General features: G+C 36.5%; 1 protein-coding gene across 7 annotated transcripts in view; it reads right to left on the reverse strand.

The window, feature by feature from the left end:
- The window catches only part of TENM1 (teneurin transmembrane protein 1), an 867,710-nt gene that overhangs the window by 291,446 nt on the left and 554,769 nt on the right, over positions 1-21,495 (reverse strand). For all 7 annotated transcript variants that reach the window (XM_051827786.2, XM_051827790.2, XM_051827788.2 and 4 more), the window contains one exon: positions 10,344-10,496. In XM_051827786.2, coding sequence (XP_051683746.1) covers positions 10,344-10,496 — 153 coding nt within the window. The remainder of the gene's footprint in view (positions 1-10,343; positions 10,497-21,495) is intronic.

Genomic DNA, 21,495 nt, shown 5'->3' on the forward strand with positions numbered 1-21,495 from the left:
TTGTACAGTACCTTCAAAAACAGCAGCAGCCGACATAGACACCAGCTGTCATAAGCTGCTATATTAATACAGCCTTTGAGAACTACCTTTAGGCATCCAGAAAACCTTCAATAATAAGAGATTAAAATTTTTTTCTTTTATAAGATTTACTTATTTATTTGAAAGGCAGAATTACAGAGAGGCAGAGGAAGGAAGAGGGAGAGGGGAAGGGAGGGGGGGAGGTAGGGATGGGGGGAGGGAGGGAGGGAGAGAGAGAGAATGAATCTCCCATCTGCTGGTTCACTCCCCCAGATGGCTGCAACTGCTGGAGCTGTGCCAATCTCTAGCCAGGAGCCTGGAGCTTCTGCCAGGTCTCCCACACAGGTGCAGGCACCCAAGGACTTGGGCCATCTTCCACTGCTTTCTCAGGCCATAGCAGAGAGCTGGATTGGAAGTGGGGCAGTCGGGACATGAATCGGTGCCCATATGGGACGCTGGCACTGCAGGTGGTGGCTTTACCCACTACGTCAGAGCACTGGCCTCAGGATTAAAACTTTTCATAGATAAAACTCATTGCAGAGAGCAAGAACAAATGTTATAATTTATTGAATACTTTTTTGTCCTCTGAGTTCACACATCTTATTTCTGAAATATCAAAATGTCTCTTTCACATTCAGTGTGCCATACAATTTTTGATGTCCTCGTTTATTTCTGAAGCTCCTTCCTCCTCTTCTTTCCTGCTGCGTTTGGACTTTGGTTCTTTCCTAGTCTTCTTTCTTTGCGGCATATTTCAATGTCTCCCTCTCTATTGGCCTTTTATTCTTTGTTTTTAAACAAGCACGAACCTCTCTTCTTTTTGAAATAAAAAGAATAAAATAACCCAGTTGCCCTCTTGTGTATTTACATTAGCAACTTTCTTCCTTGCCAATCTGTCTCCAACTGCTACCCGTATTACTCCATTATCCATTTAGCACTTCGGTTATCACCACCTATATTTCTCCCTTACCAGGACATTCTCCTCCATAATATATTCCTTAAGGTCACTGGGATTGGATTGCTTCCCCAAAGCCTAGGTCAAACTAGTTCTACAAAAATGTTAATCTTTTCATCTTCTTTGTTTTGCATCTCTCAATCACCTGTCTGTTTCTATTTCTACAACTGCTGGTTACATGCTATTTTGTATTGTGTATGTATTATGTGTTCATGCATATGGGATGTCTTCAAAAAAAATCCATGGGAAAGGGTAAGTGTTTGTAGTGCAGTGGGTTAAGCCACCATTTGAGATGCCTTCTTCCTATATCAGAGTGCTGGTTCAAGATCTGGCTCCTGTGCTTCCTATCCAACTTTCTGCTAATGTGCCTGGAAAGGGAGCAGATGATGACTCAAGTTCATGGGTCCTGCCACCAATGTTGGAGACTCTGATGGAATTCCTGGTTCCTGGCTTTTAGCCTGGCTGTTGCAGCCATTTGGGGAGAGAACCAGGGGATGGAAAAATCTCTCTTCCTCCCCACCCACCATCTCTGTGTGTATGTATGTCACCTTCTCTGACACTCTCCCTTTCAATAAATAAATATGTAAATAAATAAAGCTTTAAAGCAAGCTCATGGAAATTGTGTATTATGAAAAAATCATGTATGGATTTCAAGTTTTTTTGAACCAAAATAAACTTACATTTTAATTCCATTTACCACAAGCTTTGTGAAGTACTCTGGTATACATGCACATTTCTTCTAACTCTCTTATTTAGCGGGAACATTCTCAAGGGCAAAACCTGTGTCTTCTGCTTCATTTGTTAACTTTCCACAGTACTTTGTACAGTTAAAATAACAGCTTGGCTGATGTACTACTATTTTTGTGAATACTAAGATTTTCATTTTTCTTCCCTTGTGATTATTTTAATGGAGGGTTTGAAGTATTCAGGCATCAATTTTTCTTTCAACCCAACTTGTAACTTTTATTCTTCCTTCACTCAGAACCAAGAAAGGAAGATGACATCTGTGTACAGTTCTGGCCAAGAAATCTTTATAGAATATATAATAGAAAGAGCAAAGTTCCCCAAAATGAGTAAGGGAAAATGGGATCTTCATGAAGAATTAGGAGTAAACAAAAAACTATTAATATTAGAAAGATGGATGCCATGAAATGATATGGATTAAATTTTTACACAGGATTACAAAAATTTCAAAATAAAATGTAGGCGTGTGCATTAAATGCTGTAAAACTAGGTCTTCATTTTTAAAGCAAATTTCACATAAGCTACAATGGCTTTTGAATTCACAAATAAGCTAGTAAGTAACCTGAACTTCTTCCAAAAGTATCATAGACTGAAATACACAAATGGATACTCAACTGAATTAGAAATGCATAGGGCTGATAAATTTCTAAAGTGAACTGGTTTCTCCCCAAATACTAAAATGTTAAAAGGATGTTGTGGGAAGATCTGCTGGCTTTGGACGGACTAGTCCAGGAGAATAAACACACCATTCCATAGCACAGCACTTAGTGCTCCTGTCTCATGTAGACTGCAAGGCTGGAGGGACAAAACAGATACATTACTTGTGGCATCACAGAGAACACATGCACTAGTTTAAAAAATAAATAAAATAGGATTAAAATGAAATAAGAATGAAACATTAAACATATATGACCAAGAACATTAAGCATGAATTTTTAATGCAATAAATAAGTTTGCCTTTTAGCCTAGGGAGCCCTTTACATAAATCAGTTTTAGAAGTCAGGTCTTCCAGTATGCTTTAGAAAAGCTTTTGGTAAAACTGAAGTATATTGATAAAGTGATTTAATATAGTCGAAAACAAGCTGTAGCACTCTAGCTGGGCCATCTAAAATCTTGTGTTAGAGAAACATCTATATAGCATTATAGGAAACATTTACTGTAATTTGCCATCAATCTTTAAAAATAATAATGCTAAGCTCCCAACAATGTTGTCTTTGTTAGTGCATTACTACTATTTTATTCATGTGGTTTGTTGTGCTTATATGAATTATTCCCAATTCTACTACAATGTCCTGGGCCATAATATCCTTTAAGTAAAAGATACCAAAACTATGGATTGACTCAAAGGGTAGCTGAGTGCATTTTAATATCCACACGTCCTATGAACCAGTACTGAAGAACCATGGGATTATACTGCAAGACTGTGTTCCATCTGAATGCACAAAGATTACCTGACTGGGGTTGGTGTGGTTCTTACTTGGGTGGGGTTGGTGTGGTTCTTTAGTTTGGTACCAAAAATGAATCTTTACCTATTTACTGGGTCAGGGAAATAAACATACGTGCAATTCTAAGTAAATTTATAATTCAACCTGTTATTCCGTGTCTACAATTGTCATTGTATAAATTGCTCCAATGCAGCTATGCCACAGGTATGATAAAGAAAAAAAAAACACACATACACACACCCATTCCAATGAAAGGTGATAGTGAAGATATGCATTTTTACACTGTCGTTTAATTTTCAATTCCCAGGGGTACAGTACGTGTGTGTATTTGTGTGTGTGTGTGTGTGTGTGTGTTGCTTCGTGGAGGAGCAGAATGCTTGCTGAATGGAGATCTTTGGTACAAACTACAGGATTTGCAAGGTACTCTTTGAGCTGTATGCATTTAAATCTTTAATGAAGATTGCTGTACCTTATACAATTATCTTGAGGAAAATGTTTTTAAAAAGAAAGGTCTAAAGGAGAATATTCACCTACTACTCTTAAACTGGACTGCAATCTCAGGCCTTTCTGTAGTTACGTCTATTATGCAACACAAGTCACTTAACTTTCTGGTATTTTCCTTTTCAACTGCAAAAACAGAAGTAACAATGGCTATTTTATGTGGATGAAATACATTAAAATATTTTGAAATTATAAATGCTCTCTAAGTACAGGCAGTTATTGTTATACATATGTCAAAAATCTAAACTTAAAAGGCAGAAAACTAGGAATTAATTACAGGAATTACAACAGAATTCTCTGCAAGTACTTTTAATGGCAAATACAGTTAACAAATTTTACAGACATACACTTAAACCACTTTCTCAGAGTATATTCTTTGTGCAAAGACAAGTCCACATTTACTTGGATTGCCTAATGGGTTTCCTCAACTGTGGAATTCAAATTCACTGGTTCATAGGGCATACAAAAGGAAGGGATCTTTGAAATAAGCTAGACCTACTTAGATCACCTCTGTTTTTATCAAAACTATAGGAGCTGCTGAGAGAACAGAAAGCCAAGAAAGCAACCGGGAAGGGAGTAGAAGGTTTGACAAGAATCTCTCTCTCCAGTCTTGAGAAACTTCACTTTAATCTGTTTTCTATCTAAATTTGTAATTTGGGGGTATTTAATCTATGAAAACAATTTCTCTGCTCCCTACCTCCCCTTCCCAGCCCCACAAGTGTTGAAACCCGACTCTTTTATTTTCCAGATGAGGAAATGGACCCCAGAAAGATGAAGCTATGACAGTGTTTGGTCTTGGCTAAACCAGCCTCATGACAAGGCTACAAATGGTGTCTTATATTTCAGCTGGATGTTGTTTACGTGGTCCTAGAGTTAGCATATGCTGACTAGAAAGTGTCATTTCCCCTCTTCTACTTTGTGGACAGAGATCTTGTAGGATGAAGCTCAAAGAAAGACCACTTTCCACCAAGGCCAACCTTACACAAAAGTATAAAGGAGATAAAGGCTACCTTTAGTTCTTATCTACCCACCCATTCTTCTTTGTTCCTTGTGTTCTATATTGGCATTCAACTGGCAAGACTGAGCACCCTGGACTACTCCACCAATTCCACCTTTATTCACACCACTCTTGACAACCTGGGATTTACCTGAGCCCTATGATCTTAGAAAACAACGTTGGTTAGGATATTCTCTCAACATTATGTTTTCCAAAATTCTCCCTCCCATTTTGTGTTTTGGGAAAGGATTCACAGCAAAATTTACAAACAAAAAACAAAGCCAAATCATTCCCTTCCAAAAATAAAAAACCTTGAACAAACATACACAAAACACTTTTCTCTATATAACTTAGATAAGGTTCTCTCACCATTCTCTCTCATGACTACCAGGAGACTCACCCATGACCACCTAGTAGACCTGTGACAGACCTTTTCCAGAACTCTTGCCTTAACCTGCTGAAACACCATATTTACATCCTCTGATTTCCCTTTCTTTGTCTCATAAATAATTAGCTAGGGGCCTACGCTGTGGCATAGCTGGTAAAGCTACCACCTGTGATACTGGTATACCATATGGACACTGGTTTGAGTCCAGGCTGCTCCATTTCTGATCTAGCTCCCTACTAATGCACCTGGGAAAGCAGCAGAAGATGGCTCAAATACTTGAGCCTCTCAGCTTACATGGTAGACCTGGAAGAAGCTCCAGGATCCCGGCTTTTGATGGGCCCAGATCGGGTCTTTGTGGCCATCTGGGGAGTAAATCAGTGGGTGGAAGATCTCTTTGTGTCTGCCTCTCTCTCTCTCTCTCTCTTTCCCTCCCTTTCTCCCTCCCTCTGACTTTCAAATAAATTTTAAAAATGCAATGATTGCATTTCTATTAAAAACAACAATCAGCTGAGATTAGAACTGTTTGTTCCTTTGAAACTAGCCAGACAAGACATACACATTTCCTGGACTGCCTGCTGACTGTGTTGTCCCCTGACTGCGAAACACTCCCACCCACATTTGATCCCATATGTAACTTACCTACTCCTTCCTATGAAAAACTTCCTTATTATGATAGCCTGAATAAAATTAATTTCCTAACTTGCTCATTTTTGCTTTGGGCAAAACCTTATTGAAAACCTTATTGAAAACCTCTTTAGCAATTTATAGATTTAGTTTTTGCTACACTATTATAATAATAGACAAGATACATGAAATGTAGGACAAGGTGTCCTCTCTTCTAGTCACAGTTCTCTGGGCAATCTCTACTTTTCTGGACCTCATCTTCATCTTATGCCAGCACTGTGGCATAGTGGGTAAAGCCGCTACCTGCAGCACTGGCATCCCATATGGGCACCGGTTTGAGTCCTGGCTGCTCCACTTCTGATCCAGCTCTTTGTTATGGCCTGCGAAAGCAGTAGAAGATGGCCCAAGTGCTTGGACCCCTGCACCTGCATGGTAGACCCAGAATAAGCTTCTGGCTTCTCTTTGTGGCCATCTGTGGAGTGAACCAGTGGAATGAAGACTTCTTTCTCTATCTCTGCTTCTTCCTCTCTGTAACTGTGTCTTTCAAATAAATAAATAAAATCTTTTAAAAAAAGATGTTGTATTTGATACTCTTTAGCATTTTAATATCCTGTAATTGTTGCTAAATTACAGGGTAGTTATATTTAATTTTATGAATGGATCTTACATGACTCAGGTCTAGGTGTAAAGTCTTTTATTTGTTCATGTCCCCTGCTCTGTTTAAAGTAGTTGTTATACAATGTTTGCTGATTAAACAAAAAGAGTTACCGTTAGTTTGTCAGCTACTAAGGTAGTTCTGGGCTGTTCTAGTACAACACCTTTAACTCCGAGTTTACTTAGCACAGACAACTTGGATTTGCTTCTGGTAAATTTCAGCTTGCAGTTGTCTTCAATTCTTACGTGTTAAACGCTAGAGTGGACTTAAACATTTTAGGATACCAAATAGCTATAACCAAATATTCTTTTTTCTTTCATTTAGATAACTAAAAGTTGAGAGAATTTTATCTTCCAAGAAGAAGCAGATACATATAATGACTGTTAATGGGCATCTGATTCCAGTTGACATTATTTTCTTAAAATTTTTTATTTATATGAAGTATACAAATTTCATGTATTCCATATATACAGACTTAGGAGCATAGTGGTACTTCCCACCCTACCCTTCCTCCCGTCCACACTTCTGCTCTCCTTCCTCTCTTATTCTTTGATTTTTACAATGACATAATTTCAGTTTATTTTATAATCATAAGCTTAACCCTCCACTAAGTAAGGAATTCAACAAATAGTAAGAAAATAACCACTGTTCTTCAACAGTAGAGACAAGGGCTATAAACAATAATCAAAGCTCAAAATGTCAATTGAATTTAATTTATTAAAAATGATGTATTTATCTATCATATGATGATAATTTCCAAATAATAGTCGGTAAATTGGTAAATGGAGAGGGAACAAACTTTAAAGAAAGGAATCATTTAAATCCCAAGAAGGCCATTACTCATAGAAAAGTTAATAACAGGTTGAAATCAGGATCTGTGGGACCCAATTGGACATCAGTGAATTTTAGAAAACTCAAGATAATTTTTCAGTCTTTGGATTCAATAGTAATTATTGCCAAATTAAACAATGTGCCATGGACTATGCTATATGCATCAATTTTCTCATTTATTCTTCATTACAGCCATATGAGATAGGCAATATTATTATTATCCTTATAATACAGATAAGGATACAGGTTCAGCTAGGTTGTCTCAATTACTTGAGGTTGTAGAGTCACTAAATGACACAGTCAGTATTTGAAGCCAAGTGCTACAATGCTAAATCCTCTTGGAGACTAAAGAACAATGTAAAAAAAGATTACTGATGCCATAGACAGGAGTGTCAATTGGTAAAGTCAACAACAGGAGTCACTGTGCACTTACTCCTCATGTAGGATCTCTGTCCTTAATGTGCTGTGCATTGAGATTTAATACTATAACGAGTACTCAAACAATATATTTCACTTTGTGTTTCTATGGGGGTGCAAACTGTTGAAATCTTTACTTAATGCATACTAAACTGATCTTCTGTAAAAAAAAAAAAGAAATTATCAATTCCCAACTTGACTCTCACTGGGATTAAACATGACAATAGATCTGATCTGATTTCATCATCATTTAAAAAAAATAATCTATTATTTTTCACTTTATGTTTCTGTGTGGGAGCAAACTGTTGAAATCCTTACTTAATGTATACTAAGCTGATCTTCTGTATATTAAGATAATCGAAAATGAATCTTGATGTGAATGGAAGGGGAGAGGGAGTGGGAAAGGGGAGGGTTGCGGGTGGGAGGGACGGTATGGGGGGGAAGCCATTGTAATCCATAAGTCGTACTTTGGAAATTTATATTCATTAAATAAAAGTTAAAAAAAAAAGAATGATCTGGTTGTCAGTTTCATCTTTTAGCAATACAGCATCAAGGCAAGCTTCTAGGACTGTATTTAAAGGGTATGCGTTATCTAGAAAATCATAGAAGGATACAGCTGACCATTTAAAAATATCCTATTGTATTATATCTTCTTCATGGTTTGGTTTAGTCTGCACACGACAATATAAAAAAAGCTGTGCTTTTACTTGGGAAGTAATAGGTACTAAAGACCTAATATAGCAGAACCATGATAAGCATTTACAGTTAAGGTTTTATTCAAGCTTCCATAAAAAGTCATTTTAAGGTAACAACTTGGTGTATATTGCATCAACTCATAATGATTTTTCTTAATAAAGTATTAAATTGAAATCACTTTCCCTGTTTGTTGATATAATTGAGCAGAAATTTAAAACATTTTTCATTTATGAAAACTGTCACAACACATTAAAATACAGGTAAATAGATTTTCTCTAAAAATCTGTCATGAATAGACTCTGGAGATTTGCTTCCATTGTATAAAATATCTTTTGTTTTTTTTCATATATGTTTCACATACAGATTTCAGTATAGTATAGAAGTCATGAGACTAGGCACTATACTCAGATTACCAGTTTCTAGCTCTGTGATCTTGGGAAAGTTATTCAACCTTTCTGTTTCTCATTTAGAAAATGGGGGCCACCATGGTACCTTCAATATATAAACCATGTACTGTCTGGAATAATTCTTGGCACATAAGTAACTGTTTAACAAATTTTAGCCATCATCATCAACCTACTCCATGGAAATGAATTATAACTGATCTGAATTAAATACAAAATTAAATATACTCATGACAATTACATTATGACCTTCTCTTAACATGTTTCACTTTCCTCAAATAGATAATTCATATTTCCAGTGTAAATTGCAAGAAATCCCTACACAGACAATGTCAAACAGCAATTCTTGTCACTTCATACATAATAGGAGAGAAAGTAAGGGAGAAAAAGCAAGTAAGAGAAGTAAGGAGAAAATCTGAGTGTATTAGAGTCTCCTCTGCCACCATTGACCCCTGTACTTCTACCACCCACCCTACCCTGTCTCCCAAAGTAACAATGAAACACCTGACAATGATTAGCTCAGGTAAGAACCAAGTATTACTAATTGAGGATGCAAAGCAAATTGCATCATGAAAACTAAAAACTAGAACAAAATATACTATTTTTCAGAAACCTAAGCGTTAGGTTTTACTGAAGCATGGGCCAAAGTAAAGTTGTTTTTTCAAAAACAAAGACCAAAAAATCCATAAATAAGTTCCCCAAAAAGGAATTAACAAAGACAAGTGAAGAATAGTAATAAAAACATCTATAAAATAAAGTATCTTAGTTGCAACTAATGAAACAAAAATAAATCTTCTTACTACCCCTAAAACTTGTTCAGCTTCCTGGAGATAGGATTTAGGTCATTAATAAATAATAAATAAATAAGTAAATCATAATACATTTTTTGATCTCCTAAAAATACTTAGGATAGTGGTAGCTATACATTTTGTTCTCTATTTCCACTTTTTGAATTGACTTTCTGAAATTTTACATAGTTTAAGTCACTTTGTGCTGAATGCTATTTCAAGAGAAATCATAGCACAAACTTACTGCTATTTAGAATGCTTGTATATACAATGTAGATCACTCAATATGAATATGATATTGGGAGTGTTGGTATTGTGACATTTATTGTAAATATCTTACACTGGTTAAATTTAACAATTCAGGACTCAAAGTGATGTTTTTCTTTTCCCCAACTAGGAAGAATTCATATTCCACAAAAGAAAAAATTCATGTTCTCCCATTTTGACATAAATATTTGCCCTGACATCAAGTGGAAAGAGCTTTTCTTATTGTAAACATTAGAGATTTCTCTATTCCGTTTGTAAAAATGTTATATAAAAATGCTGGGCTTGGTCACAAAGAACTTAATCAAAATCCCATGTTGCTTTAGGGTAGTTATATGTAAAAAGCAATTTCCATTGTACTGATACTTTAAATCTGTAAATATTTATTTTCAAAATTGTCAACATATTTGGAAAGTTTATTGGTTTATATTCAAGGCACTGGAGAAAAGGGAAGTTTGCTTTCCTGAGATATTTACATGTATTTATCCTGTCCATATAGAATACATCCTTTAAGTGATCATGAAATTTAATGTCAAGTGACGCCATCCCAGGTATGATCCTATTGACCAAATTAGAAGAAAAGTAATCAATAATCAATCAATCATTTTGGTCACTGTACCTTTTTTCTCTGATTTATCGGAAACTTTTCCTCCAATTGGAGAGTAAGTAGTATCCATGGACTCAGTGCCTCTGTTCCCTTTGCTAACTCCATTTTCGTAGAGCTGTCCTTCAACTGGTTGCAACTGCCAAGTCAGGCCGAACAAATGCACTGCTGCAAGAAAACAAGCCATACATTAACTTATTCCAGACTCCTCCGGAAGGTCTCCAAACCAACTTTCCCTTTTGTACCTAAAAATATCCGAGCTAGTTTACTTTTAGTGAGGGGAAGCAACTGGGAGTTTGTACCTACACCACACATGTAGCTACTTTTCCAAGTAGCTGTTGTTAAAACTTGGAAGTTAAAAGGATCTGAGTGATTGAATTAGAAGTTACAGTATTTGTTATCAGATAGAGTGGGATTGGACTTGGCTAGTCAATGCTGTGGCGTCTTCCTATTTCATTTTCTTTAGTTGTGTAACTCTACTTTGCATATGGAAACTACTACAGAATAGTAGTGGATAGGCTACCACGAGAACATGGAAGGCCTTCTCTATGGCCCTGATTTAACTCAGCAAATATTTCCTAAACACCTAATATGCATAAAACCTCATGATAGCTGCTGCAGGTATTAAAATCTAGATTCCTATTAGGGTAAAATTTGGTAGTAGTACACATATAAAGCAACTGTAATATTATGCAGAATAATTGAATTAGGTTCAAATTGCTATGATATTAAAAAGTACCTAGTAATGGTCATTGTACAGGAAAATGGGCATTCTCACACATTTTTGTTGAGAAGAAAAATACAGTGACTTTTTGAGGGCAATGTGGTACCATTTATCAAAAAGTCTTAAAATTTGGTTTACCTTTTGAGTTAACTATTCAATTTCTATGAATTATGTATGAATGTAACCAAATGACAAAGTTGTCAATTATAACATTTGAAGATAATGTTATAAAATTGTGACTAATTTAAATATTCACAGAAGGGATAAATTTAATAACTGATGACACAATAAATCAAGATTATGTGGCTATTATATCATTTTGCAGAAGATCATGCAATAGCATGAGAAGTACTCATGATACAGCAAATGAGAAATAGCAGGTATAAAAGCAGTATAAATAATAAGATCTGAATTGTGTGTACGTTTACATGTATGCATACATTTATGTCTGGGGTCAGAGAGGGCTGGGAGAATAGAAAGCAAATGTATTAACAGTGTGCACAGCTTTCAGAGGGTTTACATTTTCTTTATGATTTCTACATTTTAAAAATTTGTTTCAATTTTTAATTAGTTTTTAAAAGATTTAATATTGTTTGTAAATATAATTCTAAGGACATAATGACATTCTCTTTTTCCTTTCCTCCTTTCCCCTCCCTCCTGATTTCTACATTTTTAAATATTTTTTTACAATGTACATGTGGATTGTTAGCCATCTTAGGGAAAAGATACTTTCTCTTTAAAATAAATAGTTTTAAGATTGATAAATGAAAACTGGTTGGATTGATCAAGGATGATTCTACAAAGGTAGTAGTATTAGATGTTGAAGGATTAGCCTTTTTCCCCAGATGTCAAACATCACATACATTTGATAGGTTTTGAGGGTTGACAGTAATAAGTGGGGACAGGAGGGAGATTTAACACAATATCATTTTGTAAAGCATATGATGTGTTGAGGCAAAGGAAGTTGCCAGAGATCATTGGAAACTTAGTTATGTGTAGGTGGTAGTGGAAGTTAAGGCCAAAAGGGTAGATGAGGGTCATACTGTAGAGGAGATTAAGTGTCAGACTTAGGTATTTGGATCCAATTTATTAGGAAACAGAGGCACTGCTATTTTCTGAACAGATGAGTGATATGATCAGAGTTCTTTCCAGGAACGTTAGACAGCAATGGGGAGCACTAAAGGTTTCAGGCAAATGAGCAAAACATGCTTTGTAGAAAGATAAATCCAGTAGCAGTGTGGAGGAGGATGAATTGAGGCCTATAGATTTTGCCAGGAAAGCAACTGATATGACATTGCAATAATCTAGAGAAGCAGTAATAAGTGTCTCAGTTATGCGTTGTGAGAATTCACAGAAATTCTTTAAAGATAAATTGCAAAAATGACATCCCAGGATTTGGCAACAAGGTATATGTGTGTGTGTGTGTGTGTGTACACATACACATAAGCTCTTGCATGTGTATAGGTGTACTGGAGGGAGGCACAGGGAAAAGGAACATTCCAAAACGGTTAGGGTTTCAGCCTCAGTAACTGGAAGAATGGTGGAATCATTAATAGAATTAGGAGAGTCTGCATTTAGCCCAGCATTTGCTAGACATAGTTGATACTGGATATGTGTTTTATTGAATGGTAACTGGTTGAGCATATGTGAGGAAATGGGAAGAATGCAGTGAATTTAACTTTGGGGATGCTGACTTCCAGGGACAGATGAATCATCCGGATAGTGATGTTACTCACAGTACTTTTGAAGTTTTGAAAAAAAAAACACATTAAAGCTAGAACAAGACTGCAAAGTCATATATGCATAGAGGCAAGAGCTGAAGTTGTGAGTGAATGAGGTCACTGAAGAGAAAGACTGTTAGAACAGTGCCTAGGGCAGAAGCTGGATAAATCACCTTATTTGTTTTTCCATTGCATTTTGCAATATCAACCAAATCCTACCAAAGGGGAATATTTTTTTAAAGTGAATCTGCTCATAAGTCGTCTCACATTTTTCTTTGTGTTCCTAGGCAGACTGCAAGTGGCTAATTTGTATGTTTAACTCTTATGTATAGAATATGAATAAGTGATAAAGAACAGAGAAGCAAGCCAGAATGCATATTAAAAAATCATTCATACATTTTTAGTTAAAGAGATTTCTAACATCCACTTTATAATTTATCCTTAAAACTTTTAAGCATTTAATTGGTTTCTACCCTTTTCTTTGGATTAAGGCCAGTGCATCCTGAAGAATTTCTCTTGCAATTATAGGAAACAATTGAAACTCACAGTGGCTCTGAGTAAGGTACAGGATGACATGTGAATAAAGCTATATTACCAATGTTGTTGAGATTTCCTTGCCAAAGGACTCAAAGTTTCGTTTAACATACTTTTCCCAATTAAAGATATTTTTCAATATTAGAAAATTTAGTCTACTCCATGCCCTGAATAATTTGAATATGATGGATATTAAAAGCTATATTGAAAATGTGTTTCATTCCTTTGGTTCAATTACTTTTGTGAAATTAGATGGACTATATGTAAAAAGAAGTCATAGTGGTTTTCATTTTGAACACCAAGGGGACTATTTTCTATATTTTCTTTAAGTTAGGCCAGTTTCTTGAGGGATCTTGAAAATTAGAGAAAATGCATGTGCTGAGATTCACTTCAAAATATATAAAGTAAGGATTAATTTTTCACAATCAAAGGAAATGGACCGCTTCCAGCCAATCAAGACAGATAAAGAGATATTGGGTGCATTTAGCAGAACACTTTTTGAGAACAATGGAGCTTTATAATTTTTTCTGGCTACTATATCTTTCCTAGTGAATGAGCTCTTTGCGTGTGTATTTGCAGGAATGCATAGTGAACGTTAATTACTTGCTACAGATCACGGGTGCTACAGCAATGCTACTGTATGTGAAAGTGTGAAAGAAAGCCCAAAAGTACATTCTTGTACAGAGCAGACAGTGGTTACTAAATAACTCCAGTGTTTGAGGTCTATTAGAGATAAATCATATTTGCTCTTAGTAAGATCAATAAATAAAATTATGTTGCTCATTGGCATACACCAACACAGCACAAGGAAGATATAGTAGTATTTTTTCCAATAGGATATATTTATTAATTTACTCAACAAATATTTTCAAAGCGTGTGCCAAGCATATTGGGGATACTAGTGAAGGTAACTAGAAATATTTAACATTCAGTAACACTCAGGGCAGCATAGGTACCAGCCAATCAAAATTGATAGCAGATATAAAAAAGCCTAATTAGTATACACTGGTTGTCTGTCCACTGGTCTGGATGGATACAGGTGAATCCCTCTCCAGAGCCATATTAGTTGGATGAATCATCCAAACCCAAGTATAGGAAATAGGAGAAAACAGACTAGAATTAAACATGCAACCAGTAATGAACAAATGTGACAGTGTCAAGTCACACAGTCTATACTGACTCAACAAATATTTTCTGATGGACTACTCTGTATCAGGCAGTGTTTTTCTATTTCCAGCAGTGAATCCAGGAGGAAAAAGTTATTCTTGCAGAGTTTGTATGAGAGAGTTGTTGTGTTTAGACATGAGGGCAAAGAAAAACATGTAACCTAAAAGAGATTATAACTTTTAGGGAATCAAAGAGACAAACAGATGGGATAATGTCAGGTGGTAATGAGGGTTATGAAGAAAACAGATAAAAGTTATCAGGGAAGGCCTTTTAGAGAAGGTAATTTTTGAACTAAGGTCAGAATAAAGTGCAACTATTATGAGTACCCAGTGAAAGAACATTCCAGGTTGTAGGAACTGAAATTATAAAAAACCTGAAGTCTTACTCTAAGGAGTGCAGTGTGACCTCAGGCAAGAAGGCAAAGAGTGGTGGGAAATTCACACAGATAAGGAATGGACATATAATCCTTCAGTCTCAGCACTCTAAATAACTTCATGGACTAGTCACCAATAAACAAATGAATATAAAGTAATAAACTAGAATCTCATATACCTGAACATAGCTCTGTAAATATACATTGCTGGCTAATTTTGAATAAAATATAAGTACTCGTAATCCCAAGCAAGGTCAAAGTTGTTGTTGCTAAAGATGTATATAAAGTATGCACACACAGTGAGGACAGGTGGACAATATCTAGACCTCTCAGGGAGTACCAATCCTGTTATTTGCATTTCACTGAAATTCAATGGCTGCACAGAATGTGTATGATTATCCAGATATTCCAGGAGTATTATCTTTTCAGCTGATTAAGTATGGCAGTACCTCATGCTCTTTTAATAAATATTCTTTGGTACTGAGCCCTGCCTATTTTACAATTATTATACTTCTTGTTTCATGGAATTGCAAAGAGCTATACTCTACATTTATAAATGCATTAGAAAGTTAAAGTAACAAATAGATTATCTTGCTGTTCTCAGTTGCCAAACTCAGTCAAGCACCTTGGATCTCAAGGCCGGCTGCTTCTGTGAGCGGCAGCTCTTCGTGCACATTTCTATAGAAACCGCCAAGTCCCTCTGCAGTTATTCCTTTACACTCTCTGTTACGATGCTGGCTTTTTTTTTTTAAGACCTTTATTCTCTAGCAACATTTATAACCAACAATACTTCCCCATTCCACTCTTCTTCAAGATGTAAACATTCACTTACAAGAAAGAGACCACAAGAATGCTTCAAAAGTGGATGGGGGAAAATACATGCTGAACGACTTAGGCCTGTGTTGAACAATATGATTGTCACTCAGCATATGTGTCAACTGAGCACTTGAAATGTGGCTATTCAGAGCAGAAGACATCGAATGAAATGAGGAATATATTATTACTATTGATATTGATTATATATTAAAATGATATTTTGGATATATTAAATATAATTTTATTTAAATTAATTTCACTTATTTCCTTTTACTGTGTTAACATGACTAGCATAAAATTTTACCTTATACATATACTTTGCATTATATGTCTATTGGACAGTGATGAGCTTGACTATCTGAAATATTTCACAAAGGGATGTTTATCTTTTAGTATTCTATCATAGAATTTATCATTCTATTGTGAGGTTATCTGTTTACATGCCTGTTTCATCATTATTAACCACTCAAAGGGCAGGAATCATGTCTTCTTCATTTTCTGTCCCTGGTATCTAAGTGGCACTTGGTAGTCAGGAGTTACTCCATTAATATACTGCCTTCTAGGAGTATAAAGTGATAAAGTGGCTTTGGAAGGCAATTTTGATATTTATCAAAATTTAAATTGGGAAGGACTCTTGACAAAAAAATTAAAAGAAATCTATTTCTATGAGTCTGTATCAAAGAAATGATCATACATACCCATAAAGGGACATGTACAAGGAAATTCATTTTAGCATTACTAATGTATTAGCTTTGTTAATATAGTAAGAAACTAGAAAAATGAATATACCCATAATATGAAAGACTATGTAAGAATTAAACAGACTGATAATGAGAAAATGTCATATTAAAGGAAACTAAGGAAATGTGCCAACAGAATGTAATATGGACTCCTAGATAGGATCCTAGAATAGGAAAAGGATGGTGGGTAAACGGAAGAAATCTGAAATAAACTTTGAGTTTAGGGCCGGCGCCGTGGCTCACTAGGCTAATCCTCCGCCTAGTGGCGCCGGCACACCGGGTTCTAGTCCCGGTTGGGCGCCGGATTCTGTCCCGGTTGCCCCTCTTCCAGGCCAGCTCTCTGCTGTGGCCAGGGAGTGCAGTGGAGGATGGCCCAGGTGCTTGGGCCCTGCACCCCATGGGAGACCAGGAGAAGCACCTGGCTCCTGGCTCCTGCCATGGAATCAGCGCGGTGCGCTGGCCGCAGCGCGCCAGCTGCGGCGGCCATTGGAGAGTGAACCAACGGCAAAGGAAGACCTTTCTCTCTGTCTCTCTCACTGTCCACTCTGCCTGTCAAAAAAAAAAAAAAAGAGTTTAATTAATAGCATCATACCAATGTAAATTTCTGAACTTTGGCAATTGTACTATGGTTATGCAAGGGACTAACGTTGGGAAAAGCTGACAGGTATGTAGGAATTCTATGATAGATTATTTAAAAAACAATTGATTTAAATTATTTCAAACTAAAAGGCCAAAAAGAGAAAAAGGACTGATTCAGTTATATGCTGGAGCTGGCTTAAACTGGCTTATAAGAGCCAACTGACACCCGGAAGGAGCTCCTGGCTTTGGCCTGGCCTAGCCCTGGCCATTGCAGCCATCTTGGGAGTGAACCAGAGAATGTAAGCTCTCTCTCTCTTTCTCTCTTGGTCTCTGCTTCTCCCCACCTCCCCAACACTGCCTTTCAGTTAAGCAAATACGTAAATCAGCCTTTAAAGAAAAAAGAAGGAAGGAAGGAAGGAAGGAAGGAAGGAAGGAAGGAAGGAAGGAAGGAAGAAAGGAAGGAAGAAAGGCAGTCTCTGGGGCCAGCATTGTGGTGTAGTGGGTAAAGCTTCCACCTTTGATGACAGCTGCATCCCATATGGGAGCTAGTTTGAGACCTGGCTGTGCCACTTCTGATCCAGCTCCCTGCTAATGGCCTGGGAAAGCAGCAGAGGACTGCCCAAGTGTTTGGGCTCCTGCCACCCACATGGGAAACCTGGAAGAAGCTCCTGGCTCCTGGTGTTGGCCTGGCCCAGCCCCGGCTGTTATAGCCATCTGGAGAGTGAAATTAGCAGATGGAAGACCTCTCTGTCTTTCCTTCTCACTTTCTCCATAACTCTGATTTTCAAATAAATAAATAAATCCTTTTAAAAAGGGAAGCAGAAGCATTCAGTGATTTAGTGTGAATAATCCCCAAACACATGAAACAAATAAAACAACTCTACCCACAGGAAAGAATTGGGGGTCCCAAAAGTCTTGCCTCAAAGCTTCAAAGAATATAGGTTGAAATTCAGTGGCCGGCCGGCGCCGTGGCTCACTAGGCTAATCCTCTGCCTTGTGGTGCCGGCACACCGGGTTCTAGTCCCAGTCGGGGTGCCGGATTCTGTGCCGGTTGCCCCTCTTCCAGGCCAGCTCTCTGCTGTGGCCAGGGAGTGCAGTGGAGGATGGCCCAAGTGCTTGGGCCCTGCACCCCATGGGAGACCAGGATAAGTACCTGGCTCCTGCCATCGGATCAGCGTGGTGCGCTGGCTGCAACGCGCCAGCCGCGGTGGCCATTAGAGGGTGAACCAACGGCAAAAGGAAGACCTTTCTCTCTGTTTCTCTCTCTCACTGTCCACTCTGCCTGTCAAAAAAAAAAAAAAAAAAAAAAAAGAAAGAAAGAAAGAAAGAAATTCAGTGGCCTAAATTTTTTTTCTCAATATATCTGAATAAGGAAACTTTGGGTGCTGAGAAGGATTCCATTTAGGTATTTAAATTTACTGTAGTATCTTTATAGTCCTATGTAAAGAAACAGAGCTACTTTACATGTCATTACATAGCTTTTGGCATTTTGTGTTCATTATCTCACAGATAATATTTGAATCCATTTAATAACAAAGTACATAGGTATTTGGTAATAAATTTAGAAGTGAACTTGAAATTTCGATGTTTTTTGAAGGCAAATTCAACCTGGTTTCAAGGATTTCATCTTGCATCTTAAAATGCATAGATATTCAGCTAAGGATGTTATGTTCATTTGTTGCAAGATTTCTGGGGGATTACTTTCTGATTCTATGAAATAAACCTATTTAGAAAGTGTGAAACCTGTCTTACAAATAAAATCCTTATCACTATGGATGATGTCATCAGCTTCAAATCATGCTAAGACAAAAGCATGTGTTATCTTTCAAGGTAATTTGTTTTCCCTTTTTGTCAGCATTTCCCCCAATCACCACCACCAATTCTGTTTTTTGTCTTTCTTCATGTTCCTTCAGGCTAGGGAATGCTACAGCTTTTGTACTTTACTTCCAAAGCTTGTCAAAGCTACAGATCTACTTGTATGTTGGACAGTTTCTTTCCTGAAAAATATACCAAGTACATTACCCAGATGGTGACCCCTGATGACTTCAAGCTTTCAACTTAACTCCTATGGGAAGCAATTTCACTAGGCTGATGCTTCAGTGGACATGATGTGAGACTAGATGCTTCTGCAATAAGGAATAACACTGCAAAAATAAATGCTACTTGAATTAAATGCAGTGACTGCAAACATTACAGAAACCAGGTTATCTTTCCATCTTAAAATAAATCCCATTTTTATTACATTAAACATCAGATTGGTGTATGAGTGAACTATAGCCCTTTGATAAATTACCTTCAGATCTTGGTTTTATCCTGGTAATAACCCGATTACATGCAGGATTGAAAACCATTAGTTTTTGAAGAAGCATTTTTCAAGAACTAAATAAAGGAAGTAATGCATGTTTATTTATGGCACCTTACTTTTGCCTCAGCAGTTTCATTCAAGTTTTCTCTTCTTTTGCCTAGGGTTATACATATACATTTTCTACTGAAAATATTATCTGTGCTTGCACTACATCATGAACATAAATAAAACATACTTAAATGTTCCTTTTCAAAGCAATTTGAATGTAGTCAATATGGCTTTGAGATCCTTTTCAAACATTTTTGAAAGCCTGAAAAGCTGTTGTGTCGGGTACAAGTAGAATTTCTTTTGAAAGAAAGGGCTTCACTAATTTTTTTTTTTAAAAAAGCCAAACAGAAAAAGCATTTTAACTTGAAAAGTTTTACATAACACATTTTGCAAGCCTGTCATGATGAAGTAGTAAAATTAAATACCAATTAAGGAAAGATAGAGATAGTACAACAGAAGCAAGGAGGACACCTTTTTTGTTGTTCCACATGTTTGAAACTCTATTTTTCCTCTCCTAAATGCAATGAATTATTCTTTATTGCAGCATACTTTTATTTTTCACCTTAATATGGTCCTAGTTTTATCCAATGCCAAGGCTAGAAAAGATTCTATCGAAGTAATAAATCATTTTAATATCCCAGTTCTATATTATATTATCTTACAATTTTTATTTACTATGTATTCTATATTTTCCATTCCAAGACTGCAACTATATTTATAAATAACATGCCTATTTGGGAACCTTATCACAGGTTTAATATATGATCTCCATTTGCAGTTGCATAACAGGCCCATCTGTGTACTCCTTATCAGACAGACACCATTATTTAGTGGTTTCATCTCAAGTCACAGCACCAATAAGTGCTCTCCATAACTCAAATCTTATTTATTTTTGTATGATTATTTGCTTTGTGGAATCAGGAGGAATAAGCAGCATAATGATGAATATCTTAAAAAACAGTTTAATGAATAATGCAGTAAAAATATCCATTTAGACAGGAATCAGTATTTTTGGCTCATATTTAAATTTTTTTCTCATTTTACTTCATTTTCCCTTTTACTATGGTCCAAATCACTTCATCATTATTGGTGATAGGAATCTCTAATTCCTGAACAGTCTCTCACCATCTTTACTGATTTGAGTACTTGTTGATAATACCTTTCACTTTCTTTAAAAAAAAAAAAAAGAGCAAACAAAACAGGTCAACAATGGAAAATAAGAAACAGACCTATGCAGATATTTCCTCCTCTTAGCCATTTGATCTGTACATCTTTAACTTTTAAAATGGGCATATATTCATATTGGTTTATGTCCATAACTTCTAGTAGTAAATGCTTTAAAACTTGCTTCTTTGGAATAGCCATTTATCCTAGTGGTTAAGATGACTGCATCCCATATCTCAGTATCTGCGATCAATTCCTGGCTTCTGACTTGAGGTAGCTTCCTCTTCCAATGCTGACCCTGGGATGGCTCAAGCAACTGGTTTTCTGCTACTCACAAGGGAAACATGGATTGTTTTCCTAGTTCAGCCTGCCCAGTGCTGGCCACTGTGGGCATTTGGGGAATGGACAAGTAGATGGGAGCGCTCTATCTCCTGTCCCACTCTCCTTCATCCTTGTCTACTTCTCAAATAACAAACTAAATTAAATATAAAATAAAACTCATTATTCTCATTTAGCATCATGTATTCATAGCCACACATACATGGTATGTGTTCTTCTGAAAACATTTAGATATTTAGATTTTAAAACCCCGTCTGTTACCTGATTATTCAGTTAACATTAAAGAGCAAGACGTGTAAGATACTGGAGAGGCAGAAGATATAATACAGAAGAAGGAAAAGAGGTGAGTGTTAGAAAACTAAGCCTTCTTAGCTACCACGTGAGATTTGAAGATTTGAGAATGAAGTGATAATAACCTAGTTTGTTCTTGGTTTTATGAGGTGACACCTTGTACCTTTTCTGTTTTTGTCCTAATTTTGTCCTAACATTTAGAATGTTAACATTTAGAATGTTAATCAAATGGGGTTGATTTGCAATATGGACCCTCAAGCCTTCTCCTCTTATGCAATTATTATTTGTTGGTTAATAAAACAGTAACTGCTTGGTTGCAAAATACTTCACCCTCCTGGAACTTACACTGTATCCAAAGGGAGGCAT

The sequence above is a fragment of the Oryctolagus cuniculus genome, chromosome X (assembly GCF_964237555.1).
Source record: "Oryctolagus cuniculus chromosome X, mOryCun1.1, whole genome shotgun sequence".
In the NCBI taxonomy this organism is placed as follows: domain Eukaryota; kingdom Metazoa; phylum Chordata; class Mammalia; order Lagomorpha; family Leporidae; genus Oryctolagus; species Oryctolagus cuniculus.